This window comes from Benincasa hispida, chromosome 9 (genome assembly GCF_027475165.1).
Source record: "Benincasa hispida cultivar pf3 chromosome 9, pf3_genome.v1.1, whole genome shotgun sequence".
NCBI classification, from domain to species: domain Eukaryota; kingdom Viridiplantae; phylum Streptophyta; class Magnoliopsida; order Cucurbitales; family Cucurbitaceae; genus Benincasa; species Benincasa hispida.
The window spans coordinates 74774854-74796450 of NC_143486.1; the positions used below are offsets into that span (position 1 = coordinate 74774854).

A 21597-nucleotide genomic window follows, 5' to 3' on the forward strand; every position below is an offset into this window, starting at 1 on the left:
TGTTCAATGCTTGTCTCTGGTTTATGTGGATTGAAATTATGTTATACATACGTGAAGCATATTAAAATAAGTAACATGCATACACATGGTTTTGTCATAATTGATGTGTACTTCTCCTTATGAAGTTGAAGATTCAAATATTCATACCTACTTGGTTATAAAATTTCTTTAACGTTTAGAGAATAAATGAACCATCAACATTTGGTTAAGAGAAAAAATTCGACAATAAACATTCGTATAGAATACTTTCCCCTTGCAAACAGATGCCTTAATTATATCCTAATTTAAACCCATAATTATTCATACATGCTAAAACTCATACCTATAGCCCCAAGATGTTGCACTGCAGGACCTTGCACCAGATCTACACATTGATTTCGAGTTTATTGATCCAGTATTCGATTTGAGTAGCAACACAGGCTTTTCCTGTGGAACCGTATGAACAAAATTTATTGATCGCATTCTCGGCTCCGAGAAACTCGTAAACATCCTCTTCAAATACTGGACTTATGCTTCTTAGCTCATCCAGACTCAAGTCCTGGAGGCAGCAATTTTTTGTGACACACAAGGCAACAGACTTTCCAACTATGTCATGACCTGTTCTGAAAGGTATGCCCTGCAAAAGAACAGACAAATAGAAGCATGATCAAGGGGTCGATAGTCGGACTGAAACATCAATGAATGTGTATCGAATTTGATTCTACACAATTAAGCAGGTCTTAGATATTTTGAAGTTGGTTCTCTTTTCTTTAGTCTTTTTTGTTCTAGTGGGAAAGAATTTTACAATGGAGGCCTTAAAAATCCTAGTGGCTAATATGAAAATGCTATGTAGTGCAATAACAGACTACTCGATGTTGGTTTCCATATAGTAATCTGAAATACTACGTCGCTTAAAAAAATGAGGGAAAACAACCTTTTTATTCCTCGAGTTTTAAGAAATAGGTGTGTTTGGTCTCTGAGTTTTCAAAACATACATTTTTAGACCCTGAGTTTATTAGAATAAGTGCATTTGGTCCCAAGATTTTCAAAATATACTTTTTTTAGTTCTTGAGTTGTTAAGGAAAGGTTTAAAAGGTCCCCAAAGTATTTTTTTATTATTATTTTAAATGATTATATCACATTTTAAATTAAAAAGAGGTACATTTTAAGAAATCAAAATGAGGATTGAAAAAGGTAATTTTCCAAGAATACCAACTCTTTCATTAATTTATAAATATTATTTATAGATGAATTGTTTTTTACTAATTCCCTTGTCTTTTTTTTCTGTCTTTTTTAATAATAATAATAAAAAGATATCTGAAAGTAAAACCAACGGGAACTGGTTACCTTCTTCACGAGGTAATCAGCGAGTGTTGTGGCATCAAGATAACCAGCAGGTAAAGCCTTTTCTATTCTCTCCCGATTGAAAGAAATATTCTGAGCAAACTCAGCTGACACTTCAAGCATCCCCAATATTGTCTTTACGCTGTCAAATACAGGTTCCTTGTCTTCCTGTTCAATATGGAAACGTATTTGTATTGAAAATAACTAAGAACATCATTAAGAAAAAATTGACAGTAAAATGAAGCGTTAGCCCGAGAATTAAAAACATGTTTGGGAGTGATTTTGAATGGATCATAATAACTTTTGTCACATTTAAGATGACTCTAAAACATAACTTAAATCATTCAAATTTAATTTAATGTTTGATTCAACATTTTTTAAAGTGGTTTTTTTTTCATACCATCAAAGTTGGCATGTTCGTAGTACTTTTGAATATGACAAAATTGATTTTAAATAATTCAAAATCACTCTCAAATATGTTATAAAAAAATGCCTAAACAACAAAAACACTCTCTTGTTATGTAAGTGCATATTTAAGAGTGATTTTAAAATGGTTAAAATCACTTTTGTTATATCCAAAATCACTCCAAAATACATCTTTAATCACTCAAAATTAATTTAATATTTAAGTTTACATTTTTAAGTGCAATTTTCATACCATCAAAATTAATTTTGAATAACTAAAAGCATGTTTCAAAGTGATTTTAAAAATGTCAAAAGTGATCTTAACCAACTCAGCTCCCAAACATGCCTAAAGCCTCTACAAAATTCACTTTGGAAGTGTCAATCCTTTCTCATACACATAACAAATGGTCAAAATAAAATGTTTCAAGATTTACCTGCAAATCACGATTGTAGGCCAGAGGCAGACCTTTGCATAAAGTGAGAGTGGTGACTAAGTCTCCTATGACTCTAGCAGACTTCCCACGAACAAGTTCCATTGGGTCTGGATTTTTCTTCTGAGGCATTATGCTACTTCCAGTTGAAACCGAATCATTGGGTGTTATAAATCCGAACTCTTCAGAAGCCCACAACACCCATTCTTCTCCTAGCCTTGAAAGATGGATGGCGGCAATCGCATTGGCAGAAAGGAACTCTAAGGCAAAATCTCGATCGGAAACTGCGTCGATGCTGTAAAGATGATGAAAAAATTACTACTGATCTGACACATCCAGATGTGAAAATAGAAGTCGTTACAACTCCCTACAGAGTGAAAGCACAATAAAGTAAAGATAGACTTCCTAACATGGAAGTTGGTCATTCACTCATCCCAAAGTTCTTCAATGGCCAATTTTTTTTTTTTTTTTTTTTTGTTTACATGAAAGACACAATATGCATTTATGACTTTAAGTTTCCGGTTAGCTTCTTAGTTTACTGAGAGCAATTTTGAACAAGAGAGCGAACATAAAAAAAGATATCGACACATTGAGATGAACTACCACCCACATACACACGTATCTCAGGAATATCTTTAAATAGCAAATCAAACAGGAAGATGATCTTTTGTGACTCTGACAGATTTTTAGTGAAGTTTTATACCTGTTTCTCAGGGGAGCTGTGAACCCTAAAGCCTCAGCAGTCATAAAGCGATCAATGGGAAGGCCTGTGCCAGCCAGCGCACATGCACCTAGCGGGCAAAGATTTAGCCTAACTCTGCAATCCGACAAACGACCAGCATCTCTTTCAAGCTATAAAACAATGATTTTGCAACAATCAAGTCTTCTAAAGATTTTAAGTTGAAAAAGAAAAAAAAAAAAAACAAACTGCTTAAACCACATTTTATTTAGTAAACCATGAGTAAGGTCGATTGTTATTCAGATCTAGTGACAAACTATTGACCCATTTGCCAACTGATCATTAGAAAAAGAAAAAACCAATCATCATAGTGACATCAGATAATCACCATTGGTCAAAGGATCAACATATAAATCCAAATGTTTTCAATGTACACTTGAAATTGCATGAGCTCACATGATTCTTTTAAAAAAATGATATACAGAAGGACAACAGACATATGTGAATAATCTATAAGCCATTGTTCTTTTATTTAACAAAAATATCTGTTTTTGAATTAAAAAAAATGAAGTTATGATAAACAATCAAGCAGTCAATAACACTATCGATAAATTGGATGAGAGTTTAAGGAGATCGTGATGAAATAACCCTAATTCCTAAAAAGTACAAGCCTTGAAATCGTTTTTGTTTGTTGTCTATTGCTTATCCTGGAAAGTTAAAACTAAGCTCTTAAGGCTTTGGTGAAGGAAGCCAGAGGAACTGCACCAGAAGATCAAGCTTACCTGCTCTACAAATGCTAAGAGCAGATGTTGGAGTAGAACTGGTTGCGCTCTTTGTAAATGTGTATAACCCGGAACGATTAATCCCTCGTTCTTCAATGCTAGAGTTACCATGGAAACTTGCAGGTACTTCATAGCATCTAATATAGTATCAATTGCATCCCGGCACCACAATCGAAAATCAGTCAGAACTTGATCGTTGCGGCTTCGAGCAGTATGTAGCTTCTTTGCAGGTTCACCAATCATATCAATCAAGGCAGCCTCAATGTTCATATGAACATCCTCCCTATCCGTTCTCCAAACAAAATCACCACTTTCAATTTGCCTCTCAATTTTATCCAAACCTTCAAGAATACTGTCCCTTTCATGAACACTCATCAATCCCTAAAGTAATAAGTTTCCAATCATTAAAGACACAAAAGGAAAAAATTCATGATATGAGAACCCCATATGATATCTCAGTTCATCTAATACATGATGGACAAATTCAACCAACTACCCAACTGGTAAACTACAATTACGTTAAGGAGTTTGAATATTGTCCGCAATCTTAAATCAATGTATTCGCTCAAATTACCCCTCTCAAGAAAGAAATTAAAAGAATAAAATCACCGAAAAATGGCGAAATGAATTCGTTTCTCTTCTTCTGCAAGATTGTTAGAGAAGTTGAAGGAAATGCAACGCTCGAAAAGAGAAAAACGAAAGAGCACCATCGAACAAATGCCATTTTGTTTATTCAGAGACATAGAGGAATCAAAATGAACCTGCTTAGCTAGCATAGTAGCATGAGCTCGACTCCCTCTGATATCGTGCTTGTAAAGCTGCTTATCGTAGGAGATCGATTCGGTAAATCGCTCAACTGCATCGGTGACGCTCTCCTCGAAACGACCGCCCCAAAGCTTAACCTCCTTGTCAGTGCGGTTTTCCGGCGAGTCTTCGACGGACGGCGGCGCATCGGCAGTGCGAGATGCTCTGAGAACTCCAAACACCGGCACGGCTCCACGAACGACGGCGAGAAATGGCGGCTTAGAAGCTGAAACGGATGGCTTAGAGAAAGCCAATGCGGCGGGTAAAGAGTAGGAGGTCAAGCAGTCCATCTTCGGCGGCCGGAGATTTTGACGGCAGACGGCGAGTTGGAGCTGTCTAGTGTCATGATATTTAGAGGTACATTTAACCCCTTTTTCTTTGTTTGTTTGGCCCTTTTTCTCCTCTCTCTTGGTTAACCAATCATTTTGCTCCTACGCTACAACTTACCATTTACATTTACCAAATAATGAAAATTGGTATGATCTAATCAGACGTAATTGAATTGTTTTTTTAACGTATTTACTATGAATCATCACATTTACTATTATTGTTACTATTACTTTTCAATTACCTTTTAGATTAAAAAGTAACAACAACAGTAAATGTGACAGATTTCGTGGTTCTCATGTTGTAACAGTACTATAATCATAATGGTAATAATAATGGTAACGGTAACGTAATTTTCAAACATAATCGGATAGACCACTCACCACTCCTCAAATAAATTGTGCTTTTTTATTACAGATTTGGGAGTGAGCCTCAAAAGTCCGTATGAGTACAAAACATAAGTAAACAATACCAAATGTAATAAAATGAGACTCACTTTTCATATTACCATTGATTTATTATATTTTATTTGGGGTTAACGTGGCTTTAATTTTAGAAAAATTACCTTTTTGGTACCATTTTTTTTAAAAAAACAATTTTTTTTATACCAAACCACCAACGGCCATAAATTATATAACCCATTTCCAAGAATAAAAGGGAAGCATAAAAGCTAAAATGACATCAATTCAGACTCTAGAGAGCCGAAGAGGAAATCAAAGATGTTAAGCTATAAGCAACTTTGTTTTCGAATTTTACAAAAAAAAAAAAAAGAAGAAATATTCACAATATTAGTGAGGCTCTGGGCCTCTTTAACAAAAATACCAACCTCAAACAAGTCAGTATCTAAAAGATTCAACAATCTAAAGACCACCAAAGAATCAGTCTCAACTACCACTATAGGATTCTAGTCGTGCCAAAGAAGATTGATCTCTTTCAAACCTTTATCCACCGCTCTAGCTTCGAAGACCTGCACCCTCAATTGTGGTCAATGTGCTTGCAACCACTCATAACTGGTTGTTCAAGATTATCCCTTAGAATGTACAACCTAACCCCCATAATGAAGGAAATCAGACCAGGGGCAAACCACATTCATGTTGAGCTTCCAACTGAAGGATCTCTTACCGAAGAGTTCCATGAGCGCGTTCGGATCGCTCCGATCTCATAGTGACCGAAATACATATTATACATTCAAACACACAGTTATGCAAATAAATCTTAATTAACGACATGCCATGAATAACAAAATAACAAGGGAATGAGTTGCCATACCAGTTGAAGATAATCTTCAATCTTTGGAACTCAATGCTGCGGAACCCTCCAAGCGATCTACTAACGCCCAGCAGCAGCGCCAATAATAACTATACGAATACCGTACGAACACGAACACTGCGGGGACAACACCACCATTAAAGAGCCCTGAGTATTCTCGGAGTGAGAACCTAAATCGTGGTCTTTGGTGAATTTGGTAGAGGAAGGAGGAATACCAGATCGTGTAGGCTACATGATAAGCAAGTGGGAGGGAAAAAGGCGCTATCGCATAACACGATGCTTATCGTTTAGAAGAAGTTACACGATCGTGTAGGTTTTACTGAACGATCGTTTAGGAAAAGGTATATGATCATTTAGTAAAATCAGCACACTATATGATCGTTTAAAGAAGCTATCCGATCGTGTCAGAATAAGTGTGCGATCGCTTAGGTGCGAGGTAGACGATCGTTTAGGCGGAGAGTTACTATCGCATAGGCTCTCGAAATGCTTAAGCGATCGATTAGCTTTTCACCAACGCGCACTTGCGATTTCTTTTGGACGACGAATGAACGATTCAAAAATGAAAACATTTTTCATTTTATATTTCATTGGTTACAATAACTGACTCATTCCCATTAACCCACGTCCAAGTGTGATTTTTGGCTTAATTATCATATAATTAATCAATTAAAATAATAATAAATATAATCATATTATATTTTTATCCTATAGTTTGATATCACATATCTACTATAGTATTTTCTCCTCTACTTGATATAAATCATATTTATATCTAATTTCCTCCAAAATAATGTATCTCATACATTTAGCCAATTATATCATATATAATCAACCAGTCCAATTATATCATATATAATCGAACTTCCTCTTGTCAATTTGAACATTTCAAATTAACCCAAACACTGGTTCTCGACTTTATCCAAGTTGGGGACCTAATGGACCTTTGGCTCGAAGCTCCAACGGTCCGTGAATAGCTGACTAAACTCTTTAGCCACGAGATCCACCATCCGTTAACTGTCAGGCATTCTACTAAAGACCAACAGTTGAACTCTTCTTACCACAGATATATTTTTGTATCCATCGGATATAACCAATCACGAGTACGATGACCCTTCACAGATGCTCGTAAGTACAGCTGAGCCAAATTATCATTTTGCCCCTGTAGTTACATCTCACTTCTTAAGTACCACTGATTCCTCTAATGAACAATACAACATAGTCCAACTATGTGTGAACACCTCTCGAGCCAAGAGAAGGTGTGCGGCGCCACATCGTTCAAGCCCCGAAATCAACCCTTAAGGAAGCTATCTATCTACTTACCTCTGCTTCGGGGAAGGAGTGAATTCCATTTTGTGTAGTTGAGTTCCCAGCTTCCAAATCAGATGAATCCCCAAAATGATAGGTTTGAATCGGCGACCTGGCCACTCACACCCATACAAATCAAAGAACTGCCCTCAATGGCAGGAGTTCCCAACTCACTCAGGATTGAGGTCATGTTACCTATGGTCATTGATAACAGGCAGAAATACACGTTATCATAGTGCTAAATTCTTAAACAATGCTTGCTTGCATTGATAAAATGTGTTAGATTGCATCCAAAAAGCATTAAGTTTCTTACATTGCAGTCGCATGCATTCATCGCATAGAAGCAGTTGATTTTTGTATTTTTATGCAGAATATGCGTTGAAGCAAAGCAAAAAGAGCGATTACAAGAAATCATTGGTCGAGCGCAGCATTACCGCAAGGCTTTGCGGTGATTTTTGCTCGCAAACATCCGCTCAAGAAGGATTGCCGCATAAGAGATGGCGCAACTTGGTGGGCGCATCTGGGTGAAAGGCATAATTAATCACGATGGGACAGAAAGCTAATGACGGTCGAATCCGAATTAAGTTGATAGCCGCTAACGATAACAAGTACACTCAGCTTTTCGGTGACAAATATTCAACGCATCAGTCAGGGAATTAAAGCCATCCTATCTGTGCAATCATAAGAGAGAAGCCGCCTTTCACCCCGGAAGCTCTATAAATAACGAAGGCATCCTTCAGAAAAGGAGTTCACCTGTTCACCAACTTAAGAGCTCAACACGTTTTTGTCCATAGCTTTCTTTTTATTTTAAGGTGGAACAAGAGAATAGTAGAGACGTTGGAGATTGCTCAGAGCAACTCGAGAGAAAACCTTGAGGCGTAGAAGCAGAGAGCGGGCCGACTCTCGCGAGAGCGAGATTATCTTTTGAACACGAGTAGAAAGACAGTGTAAAAGCCTGGGAAGCAAGGGATTGCTACCAGACTCTTTATTCTATTCTTGCATTATTGTTCTGTACTTCATCTTTATATTTATACAATGGAAGTTTTTATTCTACATCTATTCACTCTCTTAGTACGCATGAGTAGCTAAACTAGTCGAATGGGTTGAGAAGAACTAAGCTAACATGACCTAGGACTTTCATTGCTTGCGATTATCTTGTTTTATGCTGTGCCCAACATCCCTTTAGAGCTACTTGAAAGAGAGTCTAAAGAAAGAACCTAAGACTCAAGAGAGCTAGGTTAGAATCTAGACTCGAGAGATCAAGATTAGAACTGCATAAGCAAGAGATAGGGACTTAGAGATAAGCTCTGTTTGCCAACCTGCATCGCATGCACTCGAGAGATAGGTGTGATATTATGTGGTTGCCTTATTTGTGTGTGTGTCATTTCGTCATCGCATAAATAAGAATAGAGGCTTATGTGTAGGTCCTATAGACTTATCGCATATATCGCATGCGTTCTAGCATTAGAAGCTGTAGCATTCGCATCGAGAGATGGTTTACTATTGTATTGTGTTGCATGATTGCAAAGCATGAGCGCACCCTAGGAAATGTTAGCCGAAACCCCTCTCAACCCATTCACCACATACTCATCGTATCTTCCGCTTTATCAACTCTTTTTAAAATCCGCCACATTTATTTATTTTTCATTATCGCAAACAACAGCCTCAGCAACTATTGATTTACTTGGTTACTGCAAAGTTTTCTAGAAAAAATTACCATCGCAACCTATTTTCCCAAGTCCCTGAGTTCAACCCTGGACTTATCAGGAACTCAGCGGGGTTTACACTTAGATTCCACTGAGAAAACTTGAGTGCTCAACGCATTTTTCACCATTGCATTTCCTTAATTTCATCATCATCAGTCATCTAGTGAAGTGATGTCTCTGTCATAAACGGTGTTATTATAACAAGACGTTAATACTTCGTGGTCAGGTCTTATACAAACTCTTTGTATAGGATGCCCCCACTCGTATGTCCCCAACACGAATGATCGGATCAGACCATATGTGACAAGTCACAACACTTGTGACCATTCCACAAAGCACGCCGCATCCGTAGCTGCTCATTGCTATCGTGATTCGAGCAGAGAGTGTATTGTATAAAATAAGTTGGAAAAATAAGTGCCAAGTATAAATGGGAGCTGGGAACTCAATCCACAAGATGGAATTCACTCCTTTCCCGCAGCAGGGAAAAGTAGAGAGATTGCTCCCTTAAGGGTTGATTCTGGGGCTTGAACATAGTGGCCACAACTTTTCTTTGGAAGAGAAGACTCAGTCATAGTAGGACTATGATTTATGTTCATTAGAGGGATCAGTGGTACTTAAGGAGACAGATGTAACTACAGGGGCATAACGGTTATTGGCCCAGCTGTACTTACGAGCGATCTGTGAAGGGTTATCGCACTGCTAATTGGTTAAGATGGACACATAATATATCTGTAGTGAGGAGAGTTTAGCTGTCCGTCTTTAGTGGAGTGCCGGGCAGTTAACGGATGGTGGATCCCGTGACTAACGAGTTTAGTTAGTTATTCACGTACCGTTGGAGCTTCGGATCTACAGGTCCATGAGGTCCCCTTGGTAGTTTGGATTCTGTTGAGGATCAGTTCTTGGTGTTGATTTGAAATGTTTAAATTGACAAGAGGTATTTTGATTACATATGATATAATCGGTATGATGTATAAGATACATCTAGTGGAGGGTTGATGTAAATGAGATTTACATTAAGTACCGTGGAATAGAAAAAGAACTATGGTGTATATGTTTCATGAGATGAAATATTAAATCTATAGGTTATAAATATAGTATGATAAGTTGGTTATCATTTATATTTATAATAATATTAATTATTAGATAATTAATACTTATTCTTTTAAATAACCAAAGTAGTGGGTGGTTATTGGATCATGGTAACTGTGAGTTTAAAAGGAAAGTAGTTTCCTATTTTGAAAAAAAGTTCTACAAAAGTTTGAAAAGAATTTTTGAGTTTTCTCTCGGCGTATAGAAACTCACGGTGGTCGTCAAGTAAATACAGATTTACTAAACGACGATTGGGCGAGCTAAAGATCGTGCAGGTGCGAGCTAAACTATTATGTAGTGTTTACTAAATAATCACATAGCTTTGCAAGACAATCGCTGGCCCAAGGTACACGATCGTATAGAGTCTGTACGCGACAGACTGAGCTAAACGATCGTAAAGCTTTTGCTAGACGATTGCGTAGTTTTATCTAAACGATTGGGTATCGACCTATACGATAGGTCTTCGCCTTCTCCCACTTGCCCAGTCGTGTACGCGATTGTTGTTTCCTCCGTTCGTCTGCCTCATACCAAGTCCGAACAGGGCTCACCCTTTGGATTCTTACATTGAGAATACCAAGGTCGCCTTGTTGGTGGTGTCATACTCAACTCGACACCATCGAGGTTTTCTGGAGGCCGTTCATGGTACTATGGAGGCCATTTGTGTTTCGGAGGAGTTCGTGACTGAGGAGATCATTGAGGACGAGTGCGAAGTGCTCGTGCGGTGTTGCGATCGTGTAGATCAGGCCTTCGTGGTTGCTGTATTTTGAGTGATCAGAATGTGCAACAGAGCGTGGAGACGTTTCTGCCTATGTGTGTAGAGTTTTCTTTCTATGCATTTGTATTGTTCATGTTATAATTTCTATAAGATTTGCATAACCATTTATGTTTGAAGTCAACTATAAATGTTATGTTAATTCATGATTGTAATTTGGAATAGTTTTGTTCCATTGCTCATGGAAATCTCGAGTGTCGATTTCCTTCAGTCACCACATACATGCTTTAGTCACATACAGATAACCAGTGATTTTATGTTTATTGGTTGTGGTAAAGCAAATAAAATAAGCAACTGAGTAAAAATACAAGATGTGAAGTAAATATCATATATTAACAACACAAGCATTCATACAAACTGTTTACAAACTACGGGGATAGAAAAATACAAGATGATTTTGCAAGCAGAGCTCATTTGGTACCCTAAATGGCTATTGGGCCCGGTAGGACAGCCCTGAGCACAATTTTTGTGCACGAACTTTCCGACGGGCAAAAATGCAAAAACGGACCCAGGGGTTAAGAACGATGAAAAAAAGTCGTGCGTGCAGACGGTTTTGTGAACGAAGCTCATTTGGTGCCCCAAATGGCTATCGGGCCCGGCGGGGCTGCCCCCGGGCCCAATTTTTGTACGCGAACTTTTCGGCAGGTGAAAATGCGAAAACGAACCTAGGGGTTAAGAACGATGAAAAAAATCCATGCGCGTAAACAATTTTGTGAACGGAGCTCATTTGGTGCCCCAAATAGCTATCGGGCCCGAAGGGATTGCCCCAAGGCCCAATTTTTATGCGCGAACTTTCCGACGGGCAAAAACGCGAAACGAACCCAGGGGTTAAGAACGATGAAAAAAAGCCGTGCGTGTAGACGGTTTTGCGAACGGAGCTCGTTTGGTGCCTCAATTGGCTATCGGACCAAGCGGGGCAACCCTGGGACCCAATTTTTGTGTGCAAACTTTCCAATGGGCGAAAACGAACCCAAGGGTTAAGAACGATGATAAAAAGCCGTGCTCGTAGACGATTTTGCGAACGGAGCTCATTTGGTGCCCCAAATGGCTATCGGGCCCGGCAGGGCTACCTCGGGGCCTAATTTTTGTGCGCGAACTTTTCGACGGGAAAAAATATGAAAACGGACCCAGGGGTTAAGAACGATGAAAAAAGCTGTGCGCGCAGACGGTTTTGAGAACGAAGCTCATTTGGTGCCCCAAATGGCTATCAGGACTGGCAGGGCTACCCCGGGGCTCAATTTAGAGAAATTAGCCTTACGTACTGCATGCAACTGCATTCGTCTTGAAGATGACCACAAAGCAACAATTGAACATCAATGCAGATTCAACCTTGCGATGAAGGAGGTCGTCAAGAAGAAGATCATTAAATGGCTAGATGCAGGCATTATCTATCCTATAGCAGATAGCACGTAGGTCATCCCCGTGTAGTGTGTGCCGAAGAAGGGTGGCCTGATGGTAGTCCCGAATGAGAAAAATGAATTTATACCACAAAGAACCATCACTAGATGGCACATTTGCATGGACTACCACAAACTGAATGCGGCCACGAAGAAAGATCATTTCCCTCTGCTATTCATTGATCAAATGCTGGACAGACTAGCAGGGAATGACTTCTACTACTCCCTGGATGGTTATGCCGGATACAATCAAATTATGATAGCTCCAGAAGATCAAGACACGACCACATTCACCTGCCCATATGGGACATTTGCTTTTCGCCGCATGTCGTTTGGCCTCTGCAATGCGCCAAGCACGTTCAAAAGGTGCATGATGGCCATCTTTTCAGATTATCTCGAGGACTCCGTGGAAATCTTTATGGACGACTTCTCTATTTATGGGAACACTTATGAAGTTTGTCTAGCCAATTTGGAGAAGATACTGAACAGATTCGAAGAGACGAATCTGGTGCTCAACTGGGAAAAATGCCATTTCATGGTGAAGGAGGGCATAGTGTTAGGACACAGTTTCTCGGGATGGGTTGGAAGTGGACAAAGCAAAAATCAAAGAAATTGAAAAACTTCCACCTCCAACTAGCGTGAAGGCTGTACGAAGCTTCTTGAGGCACACTGGATTCTACAGATGATTTGTCAAAGACTTTTCTAAAATAGCACGACCACTGAGTGTGTTGTTAGAGGCTGACAGAAAATTTAAGTTTAACAACCACTACTTCAACGCATTCAGAGTTTTGAAAAATGCACTGATTACCGCACCTATATTGATTGCGTCGGATTGGACACTGCCATTTGAAATAATGTGTGACGTAAGTGGGTATGCGATGGGAGCAACTTTAACGCAAAAGAGAAAAACAATCTTGCATTCCATCGCATATGCGAGTAAAACATTAAACTCTGCTCAAAAAAATTATACCACCACAGAGAAAGAACTCCTGGCAGTAATTTTTGCGTTGGAGAAATTTCGGGCATATCTATTGGAAACAAAGGTAGTCATCCATACTGATCACTCGGCGATCAAATACTTAATGACAAAGAAGGACATAAAGCCGAGGTTGATCAGATGGGTTCTCATCCTTCAAGAATTTGATATAGAAATAATTAACCGGAAGGAGACAAAGAATCAAGTTGTGAATCACTTGTCTAGACTGAAAAATCCTGAGGTTGACCGCAATGAATCTGAGATGAGTGGTGTATTCCCAGATGAGCAGCTATTCCATATAGCAGAATTGCCCTGGTATGCAGACATAGTCAATTATTTGGTTTGCGAGCAATTTCCTGAAGATTACACCTAACATCAACAGAAGAAACTCAAGCATGAATATAGACATTATTATTAGGATGAGCCGAATCTGTATAAAAGAGGTGCAGACTAGATTGTTTGATCATGCGTACCGAATGCTGCTCAACAACGCATATTATCACAATGTCACGACTCACCATATGGTGGGCACTTTGGAGGGCAGTGCACCACAGCCAAAGTTTTGCAGAGTGGATTGTTTTGGCCTACATTGTTCAAAGATGCGGCTGACCACGCAATGAAGTATGATCGGTGCCAATGCACAGGTAACATTTCTTGGAAACATGCAATGCCAATGAACACTATCTTGGAGCTTGAATTGTTCAACGTATGGGGGATTGATTTCATGGGACCATTCCCTCCTTCGAATGGTAAACATTATATTTTATTAGCCATCGATTATGTCTCCAAGTGGGTAGAGGCAATAGCATGCGCCACAAGTGATGCAGCGGTAGTCTCCCAGTTCCTGACGAAAAATATTTTCACTCGTTTTGGCACTCATCGTGCCATCATAAGTGATGAAGGATCCCACTTTGTCAATCGCAATATCAAGGAGCTGCTGCGCAAATACAACATTCTCCACAAAGTGGCCACCGCATACCATCCGTAAATGAATGGTCAGGTCGAGGTGTCCAATTGAGAAATTAAGCTGATACTTGAGAAGGTAGTAAGGCCTTCACGAACGCATTGGGAAACAAAGCTTGATGATGCGTTATGGGCATACTGGACTATATTTAAAACACCCATAGGTAGGTCCCCATATGCGTTGGTATTTGGTAAAGTGTGTCATTTGCCTTTGGAGCTAGAATATAAGGCACTGTGGGTAGTAAAGAAGCTGAACTTTGATTTGAAGAAAGCAGGAGAAGCGCGAAAAATGCATCTGGTCGAGCTGGAAGAATGGAGGATTAATGCATATGAAAATGCAAAGATTTATAAGGAGCGAACCAAGTGCTGGCATGACAAACACATATGCGGTAAGAACCTCCAAGTCGGGCAAAAGGTCTTACTCTTCAACTCACGATTGCGGCTTTTCCCGGGAAAATTAAAATCACGCTGGTTCGGACCCTTCATCATTAAAGAAATATTTCCACATGGTGCGGTGGAGCTGATCACTGAGGATGGCAGCCGAACATTTAAGGTTAATGAACAGCGAGTTAAGGCATATTGCGTAGGTGATTTCCAGCCAGAAAAGGCCTTCGTGAAGCTGAAAATCCCGGAATACCCCTTGTTTGATTCTTGAACTCTTATTCCTTCGTCACTTTTATTATCAATTAGCTATCTTCATCTTACTCATTTTTCCTTCTATTCTAAAAAAAAAAAAAAATTGTTGTTTTGTTTTAAATCATTTGACCCTCTCTTTGTTTGTTTACAACGATTAAGGCACAGGATTGCAGAAATGTTACACGAAGCCTCAAATTATCTCACTCCATCATTGCAATCTAAAGAAGAGAGATCGCCTCAAAGATGGATGCGTCAATACATAATGCGGGCGACAACAAAATTTTGGGGGTGTAGTCTTCCTTATCTTTATTTCAAATTTTGCACTATCAAATTGCATTTTAGTTTTAAAAGTTTTATCACCGCATCCTCTTTGATCACCGCAATCATTTGACATAGAAAAATTTAGTAGGTTACCGCATAATGTCTCTTTGCCAAGTATGATTTCAATGATGAAAAATATGCTTCTATTTTTTCGTAATACTAGAGTCAACTTACTCTTAATATAGTCACCTCATAAAATATTTCTAGAAGTTAGGGGTTTGCTAGCTTTCTTTCAAACTCTCTTTACGAAGCTTTCTAAGAACATCGCATGACTTATCTCAATCTTTTGGCAATGAGGACATTGCCGCATTTTAAATTTGGGGGTGAGGTATTTATTTTCGACCTTGCTATTTTTCTTAAAAAAAATTGAGAATAACAACTCCACTGTCAACGCAATGGGAAACCCATGTTGATAAGAGTAAAGTTGTGAAAGGCACTTACCCGTAGTTGGATGTCCGTATGACACACATGGGGGCAAGCCAAAACGAAAGTGAGTCACCAGGATCAACGCATAAATAAATGACGCAACTCTACTGCCAAATAGGTATGAGTTTAGTTTGAGAAAGAGTGCATTGCTCGTAGTTGGATGTCCACATGACACCCGTGGGGGCAAGCCAAAATGAAGGCAAGACACTTGGATCAGCGCAAGGTCGGAAAAAAATATATCAATGAAGAAAATTTTTATGCAAGGATAAAATCATTTGATACCCCGGTAGAAAATTTTCTTTTTGAAATCAATCATGCGATGTTCCGAAATTTAGTAAAGTCCTTTTGAAGGGTAAGCTTGCAGTCCCTAGGTCTTAGAAATATTTTAAGAAGAGACTTGAATAAGGTTTTAGGAAATTATGGTATATAGGATTTGAACGAAGTACCCTTGAGAAATCTAGGAAAAGAACATTGCGGTTGACTTGCTAAAGGAATCTTTAGCTTATGCTTGAGGACAAGCATTGTTTAAATTTGGAGGTGTGATGACGGGCAGAAATGCATGTTATTATAGTGCTAAGTTCTTAAACAATGTTGGATTGCGTTGATGAAATATGTTAATTTGTGTCCATTAAGCATCAATTTCATAATATTGCGGTCGCATGCGTTCATCGCATTAAAACAATTGATTTTTGTATTTTTATGCTGAATATGCATTGATGCAATGCAAGAATTGCGATCATAGGAAATCATTGGTCGAGCGCAACTTCACCGCAAGGCTTTGCGATGATTGTGTTTGCAAACATTCGCCCGAGAAGGATCGCCGCAACTTGGTCAGCGCAACATGGTGGGCGCATGTGGGTGAAAGGCTATTTAATCGCGATGGGACAAAAAGCTGATGACAGTCGAATCCGAATTAAGTTGATAGCCAATAATGGTAACAAAGTACATTCAGCTTTTCGGTGACAAATATTCGGCGCATCAGTCAGGAATTAAAGTCGTCCCATCTGTACAATCATGAGAGAGAAGCCGCCGTTCACCTTGGATGTCTATAAATACCAGAGGCAGCCTTCAGAGAAGGGGTTTACCATTCTTTAAGTTCGATGTTCACACGCACATCTTTGTTCATAGTTTTCTTTCATTTTAAGGCGGATGCAAGAGAGGAGGTTGTGCTGGCAGATCGTTCCGGTAAGCTTGGGAGAGGGCCGACGCCTGTGGAAGCAGGAACATCTTTAGAACCGAATAGAGAGTTTAGTATAAAAGCCTCGGTCAGCAAGGAATTGCTACCAAGCTCTCTACCTCTAACTTTCATTGTTATTTTGTACTCAAACTCATTTATAAAAATGGAATTTCCTTCTCTATATCTGTTCACTCTTTGTTATTTACGCATGAGCAGCTAAACCAATTGAATGGGTTGAGAAGCATTTAGCTATCACACTAGGGAATCTTCATACTATGTGATTATCTTGTATTATGTATGCTTCATTCGTCCATTAGAGATACTCGGGAGGGTAGTCTAAGGATAGGTTCTAGACTTGGGAAGGTTAGGTTAAAATCTAGCCTCGGAAGAACCAGGTTAGAACGCATAATCAAAAGATAGGAGCTTAGGAATGAGCACTATGTGTTATCAACGCATCGCATGCATCCTAGAGATAGGATATGATTGTATGCGGTCACTTTACTTTTATGCATTTTGCATCATCGCATAGGACAAGAGTAGAGACTTAGGGATAAGCTCTATGGTCACTTTTGCATTCAACACATGCGTCCTAGACTTAGGAGCATCGCATTTGCATTGGAAAATGACTTGCTGTGCATGGTTGTAACATGATCGCATAGTCTGACGCATTCCCAAGTAACGCTAGCTAAAGATCTTCTCAACCCGTTCATCGCATACTCATTGCATATATCACACAACTGCCTTTTCTCAAATCCGCCGCAATTGTTATTTTTTCATTAACATAATCAACAACAAACCATCAATTTATTTATTTGGTTACCGCAAGGCTTTCATAAAAATTACCAACGTAATCTATTTTCACAAGTCCCTGTGTTCGACTCTGGACTTACCAGGAAACTCAGAGGAATTTACACTTGGATTCTACTGAGGAAACTTGAGTGCACAACGCAATTTCACCAACGCATATCATCCACATTTCAGATACACCGTGCATCTGAGGCATATTAGGTGTAGAGAGTTGTGACTTGATTCCGTGTTCTATCATATAGTCCTAGAATCTTAAGTCCATGTACTCCCCACCTCGATCTGATCGTAGTGTTTTAATTGTTTTACTTAACTGGTTCTCAACCTTAGCCTTATATTCTTTGAACTTTTCAAAAGAATCAGACTTTTGATGCATTAGATAAATATGACCATACCTTGAATAATCATCAATAAAACCGATAAAATATTCATACCCACCTCGAGCTTTGACATTCATCGGTCCACAGAGGTCCGAATGTACGAGCTCTAAGGGTATTGTGGCTCTGAGACCTTTTCTAGTAAAAGATCTCTTAGTCATTTTTCCTTCAAGACAAGACTCACATGGAGGGAAAGAATTGTCTTCTAACTGATTTAGGAGTCCATTCTTAACCAATCTCTCAATCCTTTTGAGATTTATGTGGCCAAGTCTTAAGTGCCATATATAGGCATTAGAAGAAACTTTTGTCTTTTATTCTGAGTTTCAGCTGTTCTAAACATCTTAGTATTTAAGACAAATTTTGTTTTAGTTGGTCTTAACTTATATAAGTTGTTTTCAAGTATAGCAAAACAAATTTGAATACCTTTTCTGAAAATGAACGCTTCATTAACTTCAAAATATATTTTATACATTTGTTCAATATACATGTGATAGATATTAAATTCCTTTTCATTTTAGGAGCATACAAAACATCTTTAAGTATGATATATCTATCTTTGAAAAACAACTTCAAGTCTCCCATTGCTTTAGCCGAGGCAACCTCTCCTATTCCAACCTTGAGGGTGATCTCGCCTTCTTCAAGCTTTTTCCAGGAACTAGTTTCCTGAAAAGAGAAGCAAATATGATTAGTGACTCCTGAATCTAATATCCAGGTTGGGGTATCATACTCCACTAAACATGTTTCAGCAACTAGTAAATCATATTTACCTTATGCTTCTTTCAAGGTAGGGGCTTGAGGACATTCCTCAGTTAAGACAAATCTCAGGTCATCTATTACTAGTGTTGAATTCATATTTGTTTTCCATGATGAGTAGTTGTTGCCGTTTAGTTTTTCAGAAGCTAATAGTTGAACTAAAGAGCTAGTCATGCTGAAAAGAAAAACATATCATTTTTAATAAAAAAACATTAATCTTTTAAATCCAATCAAGTTTAGCAAAAAAAAAACTAATAATGTACCCTTCATTATTATATTTTGCAACGATATTTCAATGGTTTAGAATAACCTCCACCGAGGGGTGATCGACTATTCTTCCGTTGAACCAAGACTATCTTGACTAGATACTATCACCAGAATAACTCTTATTCCTATAGCAGCTCAGTTATCGCTACTTTGGTCAAGAATTTACTAACACTTAGAAATTCTCGTAAGTGTGACCCTCCATTTTCAGACCTCAAAGACCGGAATCATTATGCTCCCGAAGTTGGAAAGACAAGAATGAAAATGGACTTGAGAGACCCTATCAATTTCTAGAGTTCGCGGAGTTCCGTATCCTATAATACAACTCTTCGATTGGTAAGGTCGCTCCACGGCAAACATGCAGGCGCATTATAGGAATCTCACGGTGAAATCTAATGGAAGAGACTGTAGGATGTGTTGACACAATTCCTTTTCCCACTTACTATGAACAACTTCTCCTATTCACCTTAGTATTGACTCATGCAAACACTCTTCGAATGGAGTCCGCTCACAGGGCGGCCCAAAGCCAAGCATGAATCTCACGGTGTGAACTCTTAGGGACGCTAGAGCTAAAAGTACATTACTTCTCTCCAGCTGAAGTGTTCTAGACGGTTAGGGTATAAAATACTTAGTGATACATTTTGGCTAACTAAACATATCCTAAGTCTAGGTAATTCATTCGAGTATAACTTTTATACTGGATTTTTAACCTACGATGTCTAGGTGATAAACAAATTTTATTACCTCACACCGCTCACGCATGCTCATAAAATCGGTTTAACCTAACTCAGACGCCGACTCGATCTCCAGGTAGTAGGTGTTCCACGAACCGTCAACTTAAAAACCTTCAACCTTAGTCATTTTATCTGACTTTTTGCCAAGATCTTGTCGGGTGAGTTTTCTTGTAACTTCGATTTTATAAGATATCGACATATTTTCAATGAAAATTGGGATTGCTCGAAGGTTAAACCTAAGTGAGCATGCATCTTATCTTTGTTATAGATTTTAGAAGTCTAGATTATTTTATAACAATTATAAAATAAATTATAACAATTATAACCCTAGAGCATTCATCTATAACATGCTTTGATATAACACTTATATTAAAACTAAGCATTCATAGTTTATTTTTATAACACTTATAAGATATAATAGATGCATGTCACATGCTTTTCCTATGGTGGGGTTTTAAAACTATATGGCATACTATATGCACACATAATCAAACAACATTATACATCACTATAATAGGTAAACAACACTAAAGTGGACCCATTTTGGCATTAAAAACAAACAAATAACTAATTTATTACATAAATTAGCAACCAGCTTCCCGAAACCGGCTTCAAACACTTTGAACCATCTGGAACTGCTCATAAACCACTCGAACCGGCCCAAAAACATCAAAAACCAAGTTGAACCAGCCAAACCGGCTCAACCAGGTCAAACGGACCAGTCTGGATCATCTGGATCGATTGGTCAATGCATGCTGGCACGATCAATGGAGGTGTGGGCGCACGAGTCGCGAAGCGGGTCGGCGCATGGGTGTGCAGGTCGCGGGCAGGCAGGCGGACTGGCGCGCGAGGCTGCACGAAGCGAAGCGGATGCGTGGGTTGGATCCAGACGGGGCAGGCGTGTGAAGCCAGGCGTGCGTGCGAGACAGCTTCGAACTGAGTTGGACGGCTGCTCGAGTCGAGTCTGGGGGCTCTCTTCTCGGGTCTGGTGGCTAATTCCAGGTCTGTGAGCAATTTTTCTTCAATTTTGCTATTGTCCTCTCTCCCAGAATCAAGAAATTACAGCCTAATTTCAACTTTAATGACTCCAACAAATTTACAGACCCTTTTTTACACATTAATGCTCATAAACATGTGAGCAATTACAAATTTCCACAAGAAATTTAAAGAAAACTTATGCCAAAATCATAATAAACCAACTTTAGTCCATATTTCATTCAACACTTGAATAGAAAGGAAAAAAACACCCATCAAAAGCAATTGAGCGTAATTAAAACATGCTCTGATACCACATGATGGAACACAAGACATACGCAGTAGAATTAGGATCTAATTACACTCTAATTGCTTTTAATTTAAAGGAAACTAGCATGCAAAATGAAAGAAAAATAGTAAATTAACTTACCTTTGAAGCTCCCGAAAACCGCTTTTTCTTGCTGAATCTTGACTCAAACTCTTTCGAACCACCACTAGAGTTGACCTATTATCCTCTGGACTCAAAACCGGGTTGTGGGACCCGATGGATGAAGAAAACCAAGAGAGAGAGAGAAAAGAGATGGAAAATAAGAATGAATTTGGGTTGGGTTTTTAATTTTTCAGCCCAATTATGAAAACCAATTTTTGCAAAAAATGGCAAAAGTCTTTTATCCAAATTCAAAAGCCCATTTTATAGAAAAAACCATGCAACATTTGCATGATCCAAATCCATAAAAACCCAACACCTAGAATCCACTATCTAAGTGGGCCTAATGTCTCCACTATAAGCCAACACCTAGCCTACTATTTTGTTAGTGGAATTATCCAACAAAAGTTTGAATTTTCCCACTAACTTTAGTCAAAGGGCAAAATAGTCATTTGGTCAAAGTTAAATTTTGACC

The 21597-nt window shown here is 38.7% G+C and overlaps 1 protein-coding gene across 1 annotated transcript; it reads right to left on the reverse strand.

Annotated features, from left to right (window-relative positions):
- Window positions 1-89: 89 nt before the first annotated feature.
- On the reverse strand, window positions 90-4842 carry LOC120087331 (argininosuccinate lyase, chloroplastic-like). The gene is made up of 6 exons (XM_039044316.2): window positions 4382-4842; window positions 3621-4001; window positions 2863-3011; window positions 2163-2454; window positions 1327-1491; window positions 90-616 (listed from the first exon to the last, which is right to left on the reverse strand). The coding sequence occupies exons 1-6, from the start codon at window positions 4712-4714 to the stop codon at window positions 365-367; spliced, it is 1572 nt and encodes a 523-aa protein (XP_038900244.2). The 5' UTR covers window positions 4715-4842; the 3' UTR covers window positions 90-364.
- Window positions 4843-21597: the final 16755 nt, after the last annotated feature.

What these genes read in the sequence shown, in the direction of transcription:
- LOC120087331 (XM_039044316.2), bottom strand. Translation starts at nt 4,714, where the DNA reads ATGGACTGCTTGACCTCCTACTCTTTACCCGCCGCATTGGCTTTCTCT. An exon ending in CTACTATGCTAGCTAAGCAG is followed by an intron (nt 4,002 to 4,381) that starts GTTCATTTTGAT and finishes TTATTACTTTAG; the next exon opens with GGATTGATGAGTGTTCATGA. An exon ending in TCTTAGCATTTGTAGAGCAG is followed by an intron (nt 3,012 to 3,620) that starts GTAAGCTTGATC and finishes ATTGTTTTATAG; the next exon opens with CTTGAAAGAGATGCTGGTCG.